At 52.5% G+C, this 17,693-nt stretch overlaps 1 protein-coding gene across 1 annotated transcript; it reads left to right on the forward strand.

The window, feature by feature from the left end:
* Window positions 1-11,194: 11,194 nt before the first annotated feature.
* LOC121857640 (keratin-associated protein 4-7-like) lies at window positions 11,195-11,731 on the forward strand. Its single transcript, XM_042353704.1, has one exon. The coding sequence runs from the start codon at window positions 11,195-11,197 to the stop codon at window positions 11,729-11,731; it is 537 nt and encodes a 178-aa protein (XP_042209638.1).
* The last annotated feature ends 5,962 nt before the right edge of the window (window positions 11,732-17,693 follow it).

Below are 17,693 nucleotides of genomic sequence, written 5' to 3' on the forward strand. Positions count from 1 at the left end.
GGGGTGCTTCAGCTGTAGTTCGGGGTGCAGATTCAGGCCAGGGGGCAGCTGCAGGTCGGGGGCAGCTGCAGGTTGGGGGCAGCTGCAGGATGGGGGGGCGAAGCTGCAAGTCGGGGTAGTTCTGGGTTGGGGAGTAGTTGTAGGTCGGAGGGCAGCCATATGTCGAGGGTAGCCGCAGGTCGGCGGGCAGGTGCAGGTCGGGGGGAGTGAGATAGTGGTCAGGGCAGTTATGTCTTGCAGAAAATTGAATTTGGTCGAGGTGTGAGAACAAGTTGACGAAGCTCTTGAGTGTGAGTCACCATGAGTCATGTAACACTCCCTCACCTAGTGTTGAGTCACCATGAGTCATGTAACACTCCCTCACCTAGTGTTGAGTCACCATGAGTCATGTAACACTCCTCACCTAGTGTTGAGTCACCATGAGTCATGTAACACCTCACCTAGTGTTGAGTCACCATGAGTCATGTAACACTCCTTCACCTAGTGTTGAGTCACCTTGAGTCATGTAACACTCCTCACCTAGTGTTGAGTCACCATGAGTCATGTAACACTCCCTCACCTAGTGTTGAGTCACCATGAGTCATGTAACACTCCTCACCTAGTGTTGAGTCACCATGAGTCATGTAACACTCCTCACCTAGTGTTGAGTCACCATGAGTCATGTAACACTCCTTCACCTAGTGTTGAGTCACCTTGAGTCATGTAACACTCCTCACCTAGTGTTGAGTCACCATGAGTCATGTAACACTCCTCACCTAGTGTTGAGTCACCATGAGTCATGTAACACTCCTCACCTAGTGTTGACTCACCATGAGTCATGTAACACCCTCACCTAGTGTTGAGTCACCATGAGTCATGTAACACTCCTTCACCTAGTGTTGAGTCACCTGAGTCATGTAACACTCTCACCTAGTGTTGAGTCACCATGAGTCATGTAACACTCCTCACCTAGTGTTGAGTCACCATGAGCAACACTCCTCACCTAGTGTTGAGTCACCATGAGTCATGCACTCCCCAGTGTTGAGTCACCTTGAGTCATGTAACACCTCACCTAGTGTTGAGTCACCATGAGTCATGTAACACTCCTCACCTAGTGTTCAGTCACCATGAGTCATGTAACACTCCTCACCTAGTGTTGAGTCACCATGAGTCATGTAACACTCCCTCACCTAGTGTTGAGTCACCATGAGTCATGTAACACCTTCACCTAGTGTTGAGTCACCTTGAGTCATGTAACACTCTCACCTAGTGTTGAGTCACCTTGAGTCATGTAACACTCCCTCACCTAGTGTTGAGTCACCATGAGTCATGTAACACTCCTCACCTAGTGTTGAGTCACCATGAGTCATGTACCACTCTCACCTAGTGTTGAGTCACCTTGAGTCATGTAACACTCCTCACCTAGTGTTGAGTCACCATGAGTCATGTAACACCCTCACCTAGTGTTGAGTCATCATGAGTCATGTAACACTCTCACCTAGTGTTGAGTCACCATGAGTCATAACACTCCTCACCTAGTGTTGAGTCACAATGAGTCATGTAACACTCCCTCACCTAGTGTTGAGTCACCCTGAGTTATGCAACACTCCCTTATCTAGTGTTGAGTCACCATGAGTCATGTAACACTCTCACCTAGTGTTGAGTCACCATGAGTCATGTAATACTCCTCACCTAGTGCTGTCACCATGAGTCATGTAACACTTTCACCTAGTGTTGAGTCACCATGAGTCATGTAACACTCTCACCTAGTGTTGAGTCACCCTGAGTTATGCAACACTCCTTATCTAGTGTTGAGTCACCATGAGTCATGTAACACTCCTACCTAGTGTTGAGTCACCATGAGTCATGTAATACTCCCTCACCTAGTGCTGAGTCACCATGAGCTGTAACACCCTCACCTAGTGTTGAGTCACCATGAGTCATATAACACTCCCTCACCTAGTGTTGAGTCACAATGAGTCATGTAACACTCCCTCACCTAGTGTTGAGTCACCCTGAGTTATGCAACACTCCCTTATCTAGTGTTGAGTCACCATGAGTCATGTAATACTCCCTCACCTAGTGCTGAGTCACCATGAGTCATGTAACACTCCCTCACCTAGTGCTGAGTCACCATGAGTCATGTAACACTCCCTCACCTAGTGTTGAGTCACCATGAGTCATGTAACACTCCCTCACCTAGTGTTGAGTCACCATGAGTCATATATTACCTCAGCTAGTGTTGAGTCACCATGAGTCATGTAACACTCCCTCACCTATTGTTGAGTCACCATGAGTCATGTAACACTCTCTCACCTAGTGTTGAGTCACCCTGAGTCATATATTACTCTCTCAGCTAGTGTTGAGTCACCATGAGTCATGTAACACTCTCTCACCTAGTTGAGTCACCATGAGTCATGTAACACTCTCTCACCTAGTGTTGAGTCACCCTGAGTCATATACACCTCTCAGCTAGTGTTGAGTCACCATGAGTCATGTAACACTCCCTACCTATTGTTGAGTCACCATGAGTCATGTAACACTTCACCTAGTGTTGAGTCACCCTGAGTCATGTAACACTCTCTCACCTAGTGTTGAGTCACCCTGAGTCATATATTACTCTCTCAGCTAGTGTTGAGTCACCATGAGTCATGTAACACTCCCTCACCTATTGTTGAGTCACCATGAGTCATGTAACACTCTCTCACCTAGTGTTGAGTCACCCTGAGTCATGTAACACTCCCTCACTTACTGCTGAATCATATAAAGCCCCTGACCATGTGGTCCACCAGCCCCCTGACCTTCAGGTTCACCCGCCCCCTGACCTTCAGGTTCACCAGCCCCTGACTGCGAGGTTCACCTGCCCCCTGACCTCAAGGTTCACCAGCCCCTGACCTTGTGGTTCACCAGCCCCCTGACCTTGTGGTTCACCAGCCCCCTGACAGCGAGGTTCACCCACGCCCCCGTCCGCAAGGTTCACCAGCCACACAGTCTTTGAAGGTTCATTTTTGGCTCCAACTTCAGACCGCCTTCAGGTTTTTCTTAATATCAACAGTAAAAAGGTTCCTCCTCGAGGCTTCAACTCGTTCCCAGGTTTAATTAATCTTCATCATCCTTAACCATTGAGAAATCATTTATTATTTAAGGTGTTCTGGCAGGTAAAGTTCACTACTGTACTCTTGTAAACATTGGTTATGACTTGAAGTGAACTACATGTGTTTTGTCTGGTGAGAGTAGTGACAGGGAACACCATGGTGGAACACATGTTATACCACTGAGAGTGAATATTATAGATTTATATTTGTTTTTCAAAATAATAATAATAATAATAATAATAATAATAATAATAATAATAATAAAAAAAATATTAATAATAATAATAATAATAATAATAATAATAATATTAATATTATTATTATTATTATTATTATTATTATTATTATTATTACAAACATACTAGTGTCTGGTCATTTAGTGATAAATGATAACTTTAGATCTAATCTGTTATTGTTTAACAGGTTTTAGTACATGATCCTCAGTTTAATATTATTACAACAAGGTCTGATGTGTGTTGTATAAACAATAGTTCTTGTCTTTTGGTGTTATATTTGACACATAACCTCCTGGTTTGTGATGTGTTGTATTAATACAGTACTCTGTGTATTAGGTATGTTAAGGTAATGTGTGTGTGTGTAATAAATAATAAACGGTTTATTAATAGAGTTGCAGCCGGTGGCTGAAAATATACAGACTTACATTTGATTTAGACATAATGATATAATATGAATTGAATACATTTACAGGGCTGTACAGTACATAAATCAGGAGTTGTTTATTATTTTAACAATAGATTCCCATCTGTTCTTATATCTATCGGTGCGGGCTCTTATGGGCTGAATTTTGTTGTAGTGGCGGATCTGCGAGTTGGGTGGGGGGCTGCAGGTGGCAGGAGGTGGCATGGCGGAGATGGTGCAGTAGTCCACGGCCAAACCTTTCCAGTGCTTGGTGGTGGAGGTCACTGAGGGATGGCATTTTCAGGGTGGAGAGAGCGTTGGTGTAGCCGGAGTATTCTGCGCCGAGCATGATTCTGCAGGCCCTTTTCTGTACCTTCTCTCGCTGACGTTGTTGGGTGGAGTTGAGAGAAGACGACCAAGCTGGTGACGCATGTGTGTGTGTGTGTGTGCACAGGTTGGTGTAATGCGTCTATTGTGGCAGCATCATGTTTGTGTTAAGGTACAAGCACTGCTTGCTTCCTCTCGTTTTCAGCTACTGCTGCTGGCCAACCCTCATGGTGAACAGGGAAGCAACTTGCACAAGTTTTCCCCTGCCAGTACACAGCCTATTCACCATCAAGATTCCTGCTGTGCCTCTTCGTGGCAACATACAGTAACTGGGTGCCCTTGGGCCCAGGCTAGACCAGCAGGGGATCTCGGAGCAGCATAGGCCCACTGGCACGTGGACACGTCCTGGCGCCTACCAACCACTGCCCCATTGCCTTTCAGATTAACCTTGGTAGATTTAAGGCTACGGGAGTAAACCCCAAACAAAAAATCTGTGTTGTAGCCCCGCATCAGGCAAACATGCTTGCAGAGCTCCAGTAAGATCCCAAAGGCAGTATAGGCGGAAGAGGTGACCAATTGGGAACCTAACGACTACACTGACGGATGAAGGCAATGCAAGATGGACAGGCTACCAAGGCGAAATCCATCAAACTGGGCTATCGGCTATTCCCAGTCGTTGTACTACTTTCACCATTCGATCAGGAAAAAGGCGAACCAAGATGTGCCAGCCTGCGCTCCTGCCTCACCACATAAATCAACTCACACACAGCCATCATCCAGCTCATCATACTTCTCATCATCATCAAAACTCCTATACCCTCAAAAGTCCTATGGCGATGGACGAATGGCGACGGGGACAGGCAAAGATGACTGCTAGGAGTCTCTAGTCACAACTCTACACATGGGCGGTATAAACAAGAAGGTCGTTTATGCACTGGGATCTAGGCAGCAGTGCAATCAGGTCCTGTCTGTGTGACTGAGCAGCCCTTTCGAAGAGCCACTCTGATCACCCCACATGGGGGAAGGCTAGAAAAGGTGCCCTAAACATAGCCTGCCTAAAAAACCAACCTGACTGGGCAACCACACCAGTAAGGTCATTCCCATTATGCCCCCATGTGTGAACTTCCTGCAGCATCGAGCGACCACATGAGTGAACGCGTTACCTTGGTGTAGCGGACAAACTTATGAAGAAGCGAGAGACCAGGAAGCGGGAACTAGACACACGAGTCCTCGCATTCAACACCAAAAACTAAAGAAGGTTATACTTTCATTTTCCACTCTTAACAGCTTCATCTTACCAAGAAATAGATCATTGTGGACTATTAAAGTAGCTGCAAAATGTTTCTCTCACATTCTTTACAGAAAAGTGTGTGTTATCGCCGCTGGCTTCAACTACAATGCTGGCGTTGCCTTACCCGAACAAACATTAAATCTATCAGCCTGCGACAGTGCGCCGCCTCCCCCCACGCGACCTGCACAAACAAGATGCCCTGATTCTGCTAAGTGTATGGTAAAGGGTGGCGTGGCCGCCGGGCCTCCATGATGCAGATCGCCCTCTCGAGTGATGCTGTGAGGACCAGCCACCAGCCCTCTGTGGTGAACACCGACTCCCAATCCTGGCCGAGTTTTTGTGCTGGAACAATTTACACAGTACTATTGTCCCTTGGAACACCATACTGGTTTGCATTGACCCGCACTTGTAAGCACAGCCAAAGTGATGACATACCCTCAGTACTGAAATATTGTGGACTAATTATGCCTACTCGTTTCTGCCTTATCTGGAGAAATAAGACAATGCGGAATGAAATGTAACTAAGATTAATAGAGTTATGAACTTTGTATCATGTCACTATGCTTAATAATCAATTGTAATTAAGATGAAATCGTCGAAGACTAACTAATTATGTATCATAGATCACCATGTAATACTAATGAACGCCTTGTTCTCTGCAGGTTTTGACCACATCAATAAATATTGAATGCGTCAAAAGGCGAGTTTCAATCATTCCCTTCGACTTGCCCTTCACCTGAACGTCCTTAACTAAGGCGTTTACAGTGTGAAACATCGCTTATTCTAGAGGGTGCTGTGTTATTCTTAACTGTGCACTCTTGAATTGCATATGACTTTGCGTCCAGACCCTCTGTGTCAATGATGCTATTATGGAAGCGTAGCAAACTTTACAATGTCAACAACAGTATCTACTTTTGTTTCAGTAGCTTTATTTAAACTATCCATTTACTTGTACAAATTTCAAATGCACTCTACAACACGCCTGGCACGTGATAATCTGTAATAAAAAAATATTTTTTCTTTGTTCAGATCATTCCTTGGATAGGGTTCCAACAAATATGCACAGAGTGGATAAGCCTCGTCCCCAATCAGAATACATTCTGGTGTACTCGGGAACCTTCTTTGGATTTTGGCGAAGTTCTTGTAGAGATGCTAAAATTCGTCTACTTCCATCTGATATATTGGATGTTTTTTTCCTGTACACGTTGAAAAGCATTATATTCCTAAAGTGCTAGCAAAGTCTACGCTGCATAGACGGCATGTTTACGGTGGCAAAACGTTAGCAGGTAGGACACAGTCGCTTAAGAAAATAGGTCGCGGTCCTGGTCGCTCGATGCCACAGGACGCTCGCACATGGGACATAGTCTATCACGGTGAAAAACATAATCTTTTTCACAGATCAAGCAAAACCAAATTATACAACCTCTTATGGTCGCTGCATGGAATGTCAGGACCCTGCCTGCTGGAGTTCTGTCTCCTTATACTGAGGTGATAAGACCTTCCTGCTGGGGTTCTGTCTCTCCTTGTACTGAGGTGATAAGACCTGCCTGCTGGAGTTCTGTCTCACCTTGTACTGAGGTGATAAGACCTGCCTGCTGGGGTTCTGTCTCTCCTTGTACTGAGGTGATAAGACCTGCCTGCTGGAGTTCTGTCTCTCCTATACTGAGGTGATAAGACCTGCCTGCTGGAGTTCTGTCTCTCCTTATACTGAGGTGATAAGACCTGCCTGCTGGGGTTCTGTCTCTCCTGTACTGAGGTGATAAGACCTGCCTGCTGGAGTTCTGTCTCTCCTTATACTGAGGTGATAAGACCCGCCTGCTTTGATTCTGTCTCCTTATACTGAGGTGATAAGACCTGCCTGCTGGGGTTCTGTCTCACCTTGTACTGAGGTGATAAGACCTGCCTCCTGGGGTCTGTCTCTCCTTGTACTGAGGTGATAAGACCTGCCTGCTGGGGTTCTGTCTCTTGTACTGAGGTGATAAGACCTGCCTCCTGGGGTTCTGTCTCTCCTTGTACTGAGGTGATAAGACCTGCCTGCTGGGTTCTGTCTCACCTTGTACTGAGTGATAAGACCTGCCTGCTGGGGTTCTGTCTCACCTTGTACTGAGGTAAAAAGACCTGCCTGCTGGGTTTCTGTCTCACCTTGTACTGAGGTGATAAGACCTGCCTCCTGGGGTTCTGTCTCTCCTTGTACTGAGGTGATAAGACCTGCCTGCTGGAGTTCTGTCTCTCCTTGTACTGGTGTAAGACCTGCCTGCTGGGGTTCTGTCTCACCTTGTACTGAGGTGATAAGACCTGCCTCCTGGGGTTCTGTCTCTCCTTGTACTGAGGTGATAAGACCTGCCTGCTGGGGTTCTGTCTCTCCTTGTACTGAGGTGATAAGACCTGCCTGCTGGGTTCTGTCTCTCCTTGTACTGAGGTGATAAGACCTGCCTGCTGGGTTCTGTCTCTCCTTGTACTGAGGTGATAAGACCTGCCTCCTGGTTCTGTCTCTCCTTGTACAGGTGATAAGACCTGCCTCCGGATTCTCCTCTTGCTGAGGTGATAAGACCTGCCTGCTGGGGTTCTGTCTCTCCTTGTACTGGTGATAAGACCTGCCTGCTGGGGTTCTGTCTCTCCTTGTACTGAGGTGATAAGACCTGCCTCCTGGAGTTCTGTCTCTCCTTGTACTGAGGTGATAAGACCTGCCTCCTGGAGTTCTGTCTCTCCTTGTACTGAGGTGATAAGACCTGCCTGCTGGGATTCTGTCTCTCCTTGTGCCGGAACCAAACACATTGTACAAATGTAACATTGTAACCCTGGCAGTCATCGTCAGGGGTAACATGATGTCCTAACACTGTGTCCGTGTCATACTGCTACAGCCACCATACTGCTACAGTCACCACACTGCTACAGCCACCATACTGCTACAGTCACCACACTGCTACAGTCACCATACTGCTACAGTCACCATACTGCTACAGCCACCATACTGCTACAGTCACCACACGCTACAGCCACCATACTGCTACAGTCACCACACTGCTACAGCCGCCATACTGCTACAGCCGCCATACTGCTACAGCCGCCATACTGCTACAGCCACCATACTGCTACAGTCACCACACTGCTACAGTCACCACACTGCTACAGTCACCACACTGCTACAGTCACCACACTGCTACAGTCACCACACTGCTACAGTCACCATACTGCTACAGTCACCATGCTGCTACAGTCACCATACTGCTACAGTCACCACACTGCTACAGTCACCACACTGCTACAGTCACCATACTGCTACAGTCACCATACTGCTACAGCCACCATGCTTCAGGCACCATACTGCTACAGCCACCATACTGCTACAGTCACCATACTGCTACAGCCACCATACTGCTACAGTCACCACACTGCTACAGTCACCACACTGCTACAGTCACCACACTGCTACAGTCACCACACTGCTACAGTCACCACACTGCTACAGTCACCATACTGCTACAGTCACCATACTGCTCAGCCACCATACTGCTTCAGGCACCATACTGCTACAGCCACCATACTGCTACAGTCACCATACTGCTACAGCCACCATACTGCTACAGCCACCATACTGCTACAGCCACCATACTGCTAACCACCATACTGCTACAGCCACCATACTGCCAGCCACCATACTGCTACAGCCACCATATACAGCCACCATACTGCTACAGCCACCATGCTGCTACAGCCACCATGACTGCTACAGTCACCATACTGCTACAGCCACCATACTGCTACAACTACCATACTGCTACAGCCACCATACTGCTACAGCCGTTATACTGCTACAGCCGCCATACTGCTACAGTCACCATACTGCTACAGCCACCATACTGCAACAGCCACCATACTGCTACAGCCGCCATACTGCTTCAGCCACCATACTGCTACAGCCGCCATACTGCTACAGCCGCCATACTGCTACAGCCACCATACTGCTACAGCCACCATACTGCTACAGCCACTGCTACAGCCACCATACTGCTACAGTCACCATACTGCTACAGCCACCATGCTGCTAACTACCATACTGCTACAGCCACCATACTGCTACAGCCGTTATGCTGCTACAGCCGCCATACTGCTACAGTCACCATACTGCTACAGCCACCATACTGCAACAGCCACCATACTGCTCCGCCATACTGCTTCAGCCACCATGCTGCTACAGCCACCATGCTGCTACAGTCACCACACTGCTACAGTCACCATACTGCTACAACCACCATACTGCTGCAACCACCATACTGCTACAGTCACCACACTGCTCAGTCACCACACTGCTACAGTCACCACACTGCTACAGTCACCATACTGCTACAGTCACCATACTGCTACAGTCACCATACTGCTACAGTCACCACACTGCTACAGTCACACTGCTACAGTCACCATACTGCTACAGTCACCATACTGCTACAGCCACCATACTGCTTCAGGCACCATACTGCTACAGCCACCATACTGCTACAGTCACCATACTGCTACAGCCACCATACTGCTACAGTCACCACACTGCTACAGTCACCACACTGCTACAGTCACCACACTGCTACAGTCACCTACTGCTACAACTACCATACTGCTACAGCCACCATACTGCTACAGCCACCATGCTGCTACAGCCGCCATACTGCTAGTCACCATACTGCTACAGCCACCATGCTGCAACAGCCACCATACTGCTACAGCCGCCATAATGCTTCAGCCACCATACTGCTACAGCACCATACTGCAACAGCCACCATACTGCTACAGCTACCATACTGCTACAGCCGTTATACTGCTACAGCCGCCATGCTGCTACAGTCACCGCCTGCTACAACTACCATACTGCTACAACCACCATACTGCTACAGCGGTTATACTGCTACAGCCGCCATACTGCTACAGTCACCATGCTGCTACAGCCACCATACTGCTACAGCCGTTCTGCTACAGCCGCCATGCTGCTACAGCCACCATACTGCTACAGCCACCATACTGCTACAGCCACCATACTGCTACAGCCACCATACTGCTACAGTCACCATGCTGCTACAGCCACCACACTGCTACAACCACCATACTGCTGCAGCCACCATACTGCTACAGCCGTTATACTGCTACAGCTACCATACTGCTACAACCACCATACTGCTACAGCCACCATACTGCTACAACCACCATACTGCTACAGCCACCATACTGCTACAACCACCATGCTACAGCCACCATACTGCTACAGCTACCATGCTGCTGCCGCCATACTGCTACAGCCACCACACCTGCAACAGCCACCATGCTGCAGCCACCATGCTGCTGCATGCACCTGCTGCCCATACTGCTACAACCCATACTGCTACAGCCGCCATACTGCTGCAACCACCATGCTGCTGCAATCACCATGCTGCCGCCATACTGCTACAGCCACCATACTGCTACCAGCCACCACACTGCTACAGCCACCATACTGCTGCACCCCATGCTGCTACTTACTGCTACAGCCGCATGCGTACAGCCACCATCCATACCAGCTTACACTGCAATACGCCCCATACTGCTACTATGCACCATACTGCAACAGCCACCGCTACAGCCACCATACTGCTGCAACCACCATACTGCTACAGCCGCCATACTGCTACAGCCACCATACTGCTACAACCACCATACTGCAGCAACCACCATACTGCTGGCCACCATACGCAACAGCCACCATACTGCTGCAAGCCACCATGCCCCATACTGCTACAGCCGCCATGCTGCTACAATCCACGCCTTCTCACCATGCTGCTCAGCCGCCATACTGCTGCAACCACCATACTGCAGCGGCCACCATGCTGCTGCAGCCGCCATGCTGCTGCAGCCACCATGCTGCTGCAACCGCCATGCTGCTACAGCCGCCATGCTGCTGCAGCCACCATACTGCTACAACCACCATGCTGCTACAGCCGCCATGCGCTGCGCATGCCATGCTGCAACCGCCATGCTGCTGCAGTACCATGCTGCTACAACCACCATGCTGCAGCCACCATGCTGCCTAGCCACCATGCTGCTACAGCCACCATGCTGCTGTGCCATGCTGCTACGCCGCCATGCTGCTGCCTTTGCCCATGCTGCTGCAACCACCATGCTGCTGCAGCCACCATGCTGCTGCAATACCATGCTGCAGCCACCATGCTGCAGCCGCCATGCTGCTACAGCGCCATGCTGCTACCCCAGCCACCATGCTGCTGCCACCATGCTGCTGCTTCACATGCTGCTACAATACCGTCCTACTGCTGCGCCCATAGCAACTGCGGTTATCAACCGACCGCCATACTGCTGCAGTACCAGCCGTATGCAATCGCCGTATAACTACAACCGCCATAACGCTGCAGCCACCATGTAACACGCCTTAGCAACCTGCCATACTTGCTACAGCATGCCTTACAGGACACCCCAACTGCAATACCGTAAAATGCCACCTCATCCAAACTGCATACCGCCATGGCTAACGCCCGTATGGCTGCGGTAACCTGTAACGCGACCGCCATGCTTAACTGATACCGTATACATCACAGACTACGTCCGTAACAGCTGCCATACCTATCAGCAACGCCGTCAACTCTATCTCTTCACGACTGCATACTGTCATACTGCTGCCATACGTATAACTTCAGCATCCGCCAACTGCTGTACCATATACCATACCCTGCGCTACAGCCACCATACTGCTACAACCACCATGCTGCAGCAACCGCCATACTGCAACAGCCACCATACTGCTACAGCCACCATGCTGCTACAGTCACCATACTGCTACAGCCACCATGCTGCAGCCACCATGCTGCTACCAGCCACCATACTGCTACAGCCACCATGCTGCTGTCGCCGCATGCTGCTACAGCACCATGCTGCTACAGCCACCATACTGCTACAGCCGCCATGCTGCACAGCCACCATACTGCAACAGCCACCGCCGCCTGCTGCAGCCACCATGCTGCTACAGTCACCATGCTGCTACAGCCACCATGCTGCTACAGTCACCCATACTGCTGCAGCCACCATGCTGCTACAGCCCTGCGGTCACCATGCTGCTACACAGCCACCATACTGCTACAGCCACCATACTGCTACAGCCACCATACTGCAACAGCCGCCATACTGCTACAGCCACACTGCTGCAGCCACCATACGCTAAAGCCGCCATGCTGCTGCAGCCACCATCTGCCCAGCCACCACATGCCTGCAGCCACCATGCTGCTGCAGCCGCCATGCTGCTACAGCCACCATGCTGCTACAGCCACCATGCTGCTACAGCCACCATGCTGCTCAGCAGTCATCTACAGCCACCATGCTGCTAAAGCCACCATACTGCTACAGCCACCATACTGCTACAGCCACCATGCTGCTACAGCCACCATGCTGCTGCAGCCACCATACTGCTATAGCCACCATGCTGCAGCCACCATCTGCTACAGCCACCATGCTGCTACAGCCACCATGCTGCTGCAGCCACCATGCTGCTACAGCCACCGCTACTGCAAGCCACCATGCTGCTACAGCCACCATGCTGCTACAGCCGCCATACTGCAACAGCCACCATGCTGCTACAGCCACCATGCTGCTACAGCCACCATGCTGCTACAGCCAGCCATGCTGCTACAGCCACCATGCTGCTACAGCCACCATGCTGCTACAGCCACCATACTGCTACAGCCACCATGCTGCTACAGCCACCATGCTGCTACAGCCACCATACTGCTACAGCCACCATACTGCTACAGCCACCATGCTGCTACAGCCACCATACTGCTGCAACCATGCTGCTGCAGCCACCATACTGCTACAGCCACCATGCTGCTACAGCCACCACGCCTGCTACAGTCACCATACTGCTGCAACCACCATACTGCTACAGCCACCATACTGCTACAGCCACCATACTGCTACAGCCACCATGCTGCTACAGCCACCCATGCTGCTACAGCCACCATGCTGCTACAGCCACCACACTGCTACAGCCGCCATGCTGCTACAGCCACCATGCTGCTACAGCCACCATGCTGCTACAGCCACCATGCGCCGGCCACCCAGCCACCATGCTGCTGCAGCCACCATGCTGCTGCAGCCGCCATGCTGCTACAGCCACCATGCTGCTGCAGCCGCCATGCTGCTACAGCCACCATCTGCTACAGCCACCATGCTGCTGCAAGCCACCATGCTGCTGGCCACCGCGCAGCCACCCTGCCGCGCATGCCATGCTGCTACAACCACCATGCTGCTGCAGTCGCCATGCTGCTACAGCCACCATGCTGCAACAACCACCATACTGCTACAGCCACCATACTGCTACAGTCGCCATGCTGCTACAGCCACCATGCTGCTTACAGCCACCATGCTGCTACAGCCACCATGCTGCTACAGCCGCCATGCTGCTGCAGCCACCATGCTGCTACAGCCACCATGCTGCTACAGTCGCCATGCTGCTACAGCCGCCATGCTGCTACGCACCATGCTGCTGCAGCCACCATGCTGCTACAGCCACCATGCTGCTACAGCCACCATGCTGCTACAGCCGCCATGCTGCTGCAGCCGCCATGCTGTTTCATGCGCCACACCATGCTGCTGCCAGCCATAACTGCTAGCCCCTGCATACCGAGCAACCACCACACCATGCCGTACTGACAGACGCCGTAACAACTGCGATAGCCATGCCGCCATGCCGACACACATACACATGCTGCCAGCTGCTGCAATGCCATGCTGCTTCAGCCACCATACTGCTTCACGCCATGCTGCGCAGCCACCATGCTGCTAGCCGCCATGCTGCTGCAGTGCCATGCTGCTACAGCCACCATGTATGCAACCGCAATGCTGCTACGGCCACCATGCTGCGCAGCCGCCATGCTGCTGAGGCCAGCCATGCTTCCTGACCGCCATACTGCTACCGGCCGCCATGCTGCTGCAGCCGCCATGCTGCTACAGCCGCCATGCTGCTACAGTGCCGCGCTGCTACAGCCACCATGCTGCTGCACCACCATGCTGCTGCAATCCATGCTGCCACGCGCCATGCTGCTGCGGCCACCATGCTGCTAGCGGCCGCCATGCTGCTACAGACACCATGCTGCTGCGGTCGCCATGCTGCTGCAGCCCATGCTGCGGCAACCGCACTGCTGCAGTCGCCATGCTGCTACAGCCGCCATGCTGCTGCAGCCATGCTGCTGCAGTACCATGCTGCTGCAATACCATCTGCTGCCATACCACATGCTGCTCGCGCCACCATGCTGCTACGGCCACCATGCTGCAACAACCGCCATACAGCTGCAGATCACCCACTAACTGCGGCCACCATGCTGCCAGCAACCGCCATGCTGCTGCAGCCGCCATGCTGCTACGGCAGCCATGCTGCTGCAGCCGCCATGCTGCTACAGACGCCCAGCTGCTACTGCCACACATGCTGCTATAGCCACCATCCTGCTTTCAACTACCACTACTGCGGCCGCCATGCTGCTGCCGACCATGCGCGGCAGCCCCCATATGCTGCAGCCGCCATGCTGCTACAGCCACCATGCTGCTACAGCCGCCATGCTGCTGCAACCGCCATACTACGGTAGCCATGCTGCTGCGCCCATGCTGCTGCCAGCCACCATACTGCTACGGCACCATGCTGCTACGGCCACCATACTGCTGACGCCATGCTGCTGCGGCCACCATGCTGCTGCAGCACATACGCGGCAGTCGCCGTATATGCTGCTACGACATGCGCTGCAGCACCATGCTGCTGCTGCGCCGTGCTCCTAAGCCGTCCTGCTGCAATACCGTACTGCCATACGCCGTAACAACGGTGGCAATGCGTTCCCGACCGCCGTAGCTGCTGAACGCCTTATAGCTGCGGTAGCCGTGGCAACGAGCGCCATGCTGTTCGGTACCATAACTGCACGACCGCCATAACAACTCGATCCGCCATTAACCGCAGCCGCCGTGCTAAGACAGACGCAAACGTAACGCGAAGCCGCCGTGCTATGCTGCGCAACCAATGCTGGCCTCCGCTACACAACAACGCCAACCACGATACGCCATGCTGCCCGGCCGCCATGCCATCCAGCAAGCTGCTGCAACACCATAACAACTACAGCCTAACACCTGCGCTAAGCCATGCTGCTGCGGCCGCCATACCAGCTGCTGCAGAAGCAACAGCTGCAATGCCACAGCTGCGATGCGCCGTACTGCCAACCAGCTGCGTAGCCGCAACAACTGCGACCGCCGTGCTGCAACAATACGCCATGCTGCTGCAGTAGCCATGCTGCTGCAGCAACCATGCTGTGCACCCCAATAACAACCACAGAGCCACAAAACACCGGCCGCCAGCCCACGACCGCCATACTGCTGCAGCCCCAACATGAATTTAAGCCACAACACTGCCTACGCCTCAACTCGCTGCACCACAAAACGCGCACCGACAGCCATCCCCACAGTAGCCATGCCGCTACAATGCGCCAATGCGCACTAGCAACACGCCGCCGTAAACTGCAAACGCCCCATGCCTCAGCCAAACCACCATGCTTCCAGCAGCCATGCCTGCATACGCCACCACCGCCATGCGCCATGACCGCCATGCCGCTCCACAGCCACCACTGCCGCCAGACAAACGCCATGCTGCTGCAGCCACCAACCGCTACCGTACCACTCTACCAACCATCCTGCTACAGCCACCATGCTGCTGCAACCGCCAGCTGCCGGCAGCCAGCTCCTTCAACAGCCATACTGCTACAGCCGCCATGCTGCTGCAACGCCATACTGCGAGCGCAATGATCTTACATCCACCAGCAGCGACAGCCGACCACACACGGCCGCCATACTACTGACAATACCATGCTGCTACCGCAACCATACTGCTGCGCCATGCTGCTACAGCCGCCATGCTGCTGCAATACACCATGCTGCTTTCTGACCACCATGCTAATGAACACCGCAACTGCTGCAGCCGCCATGCTGCTGGAATGCCGCAACAACAGCCACCATACTGCCACCAACACCACCACCATGCTCCCCAACAACCACCATGCTGCTACAGCCACCCATGCTGCTACAACCCCCATCACTCCTACACCCACACCCATACTGCAACAGCCACCATACTGCTACGGCCACCATGCTGCTACAGCCACCATGCTGCTACAGCCACCATGCTGCTACAGCCACCATGCTGCAGCCGCCATGCTGCTACAGCCACCATACTGCTGACAGCCACCATGCTGCTACAGCCACCATGCTGCAGCAGCCACCATGCTGCTACAGCCACCATGCTGCTACCACCATGCTGCAACAGCCACCATACTGCTGCAGCCACCATGCTGCTGCAGCCACCATACTGCTACAGCCACCATGCTACAGCCACCATGCTGCTACAGCCACCATGCTGCTACAGCCACCATGCTGCTGCAACCACCATGCTGCTACAGCCACCATGCTGCTACAACCACCGCCGCACATCCACCATGCTACTGCAGCCGCCATGCTGCTACGGCCACCATGCTGCTACAGATCGCCATGCTGCTGCAACCACCATCCTGCTACAGCCACCATGCGCAGCAGCCGCCATGCTGCAGCCACCATGCTGCAACAACCGCCATGCTGCTACCAGCCACCATGCTGCTACAGCCACCATGCTTTCAGCCGCCATGCTGCTACAGCCACCATACTGCTACAGCCACCATACTGCTACAGCCACCATGCTGCTACAGCCACCATGCTGCTGCAGCCACCATGCTACTACAGCCACCATGCTGCTACAGCCACCATACTGCTACAACCGCCATGCTGCTACAGCCACCATACTGCTACGGCCGCCATGCTGCTACAGCCACCATGCTGCTGCAGCCACCATGCTGCTACGGCCGCCATGCCCCACACACCATGCTGCTACAGCCACCATGCTGCTACAGCCACCATGCTGCTCAGCCACCATGCTGCTTTCACCAGCCGCCATGCTGCTGCAGCCACCATGCTGCTGCAGCCGCCATGCTGCAACAGCCACCATGCTGCTGCAGCCACCATGCTGCTACAGCCGCCAACTGCCAGCCGCCATCGCTACAGCCGCCATGCTGCTGCAGCCGCCATGCTGCTACAGCCGCCATGCTGCTACAGCCGCCATGCTGCTACAGCCACCATGCTGCTACAGCCACCATGCTGCTACACAGCCACCATGCTGCTACAGCCACCATGCTGCTACAGCCACCATGCTGCTGCAGCCACCATGCTGCTGCAGCCACCATGCTGCAGCAACCACCATGCTGCTACAGCCACCATGCTGCTGCAGTCACCATGCTGCTACAGCCACCATGCTGCTGCAGCCGCCATGCTGCTAC

This window comes from Homarus americanus, unplaced genomic scaffold (genome assembly GCF_018991925.1).
Source record: "Homarus americanus isolate GMGI-L3 unplaced genomic scaffold, GMGI_Hamer_2.0 scaffold16610, whole genome shotgun sequence".
Lineage (NCBI taxonomy): Eukaryota > Metazoa > Arthropoda > Malacostraca > Decapoda > Nephropidae > Homarus > Homarus americanus.

What these genes read in the sequence shown, in the direction of transcription:
- LOC121857640 (XM_042353704.1), top strand. Translation starts at nt 11,195, where the DNA reads ATGCTGCTGCAGCCACCATGCTGCTGCAACCGCCATGCTGCTACAGCC.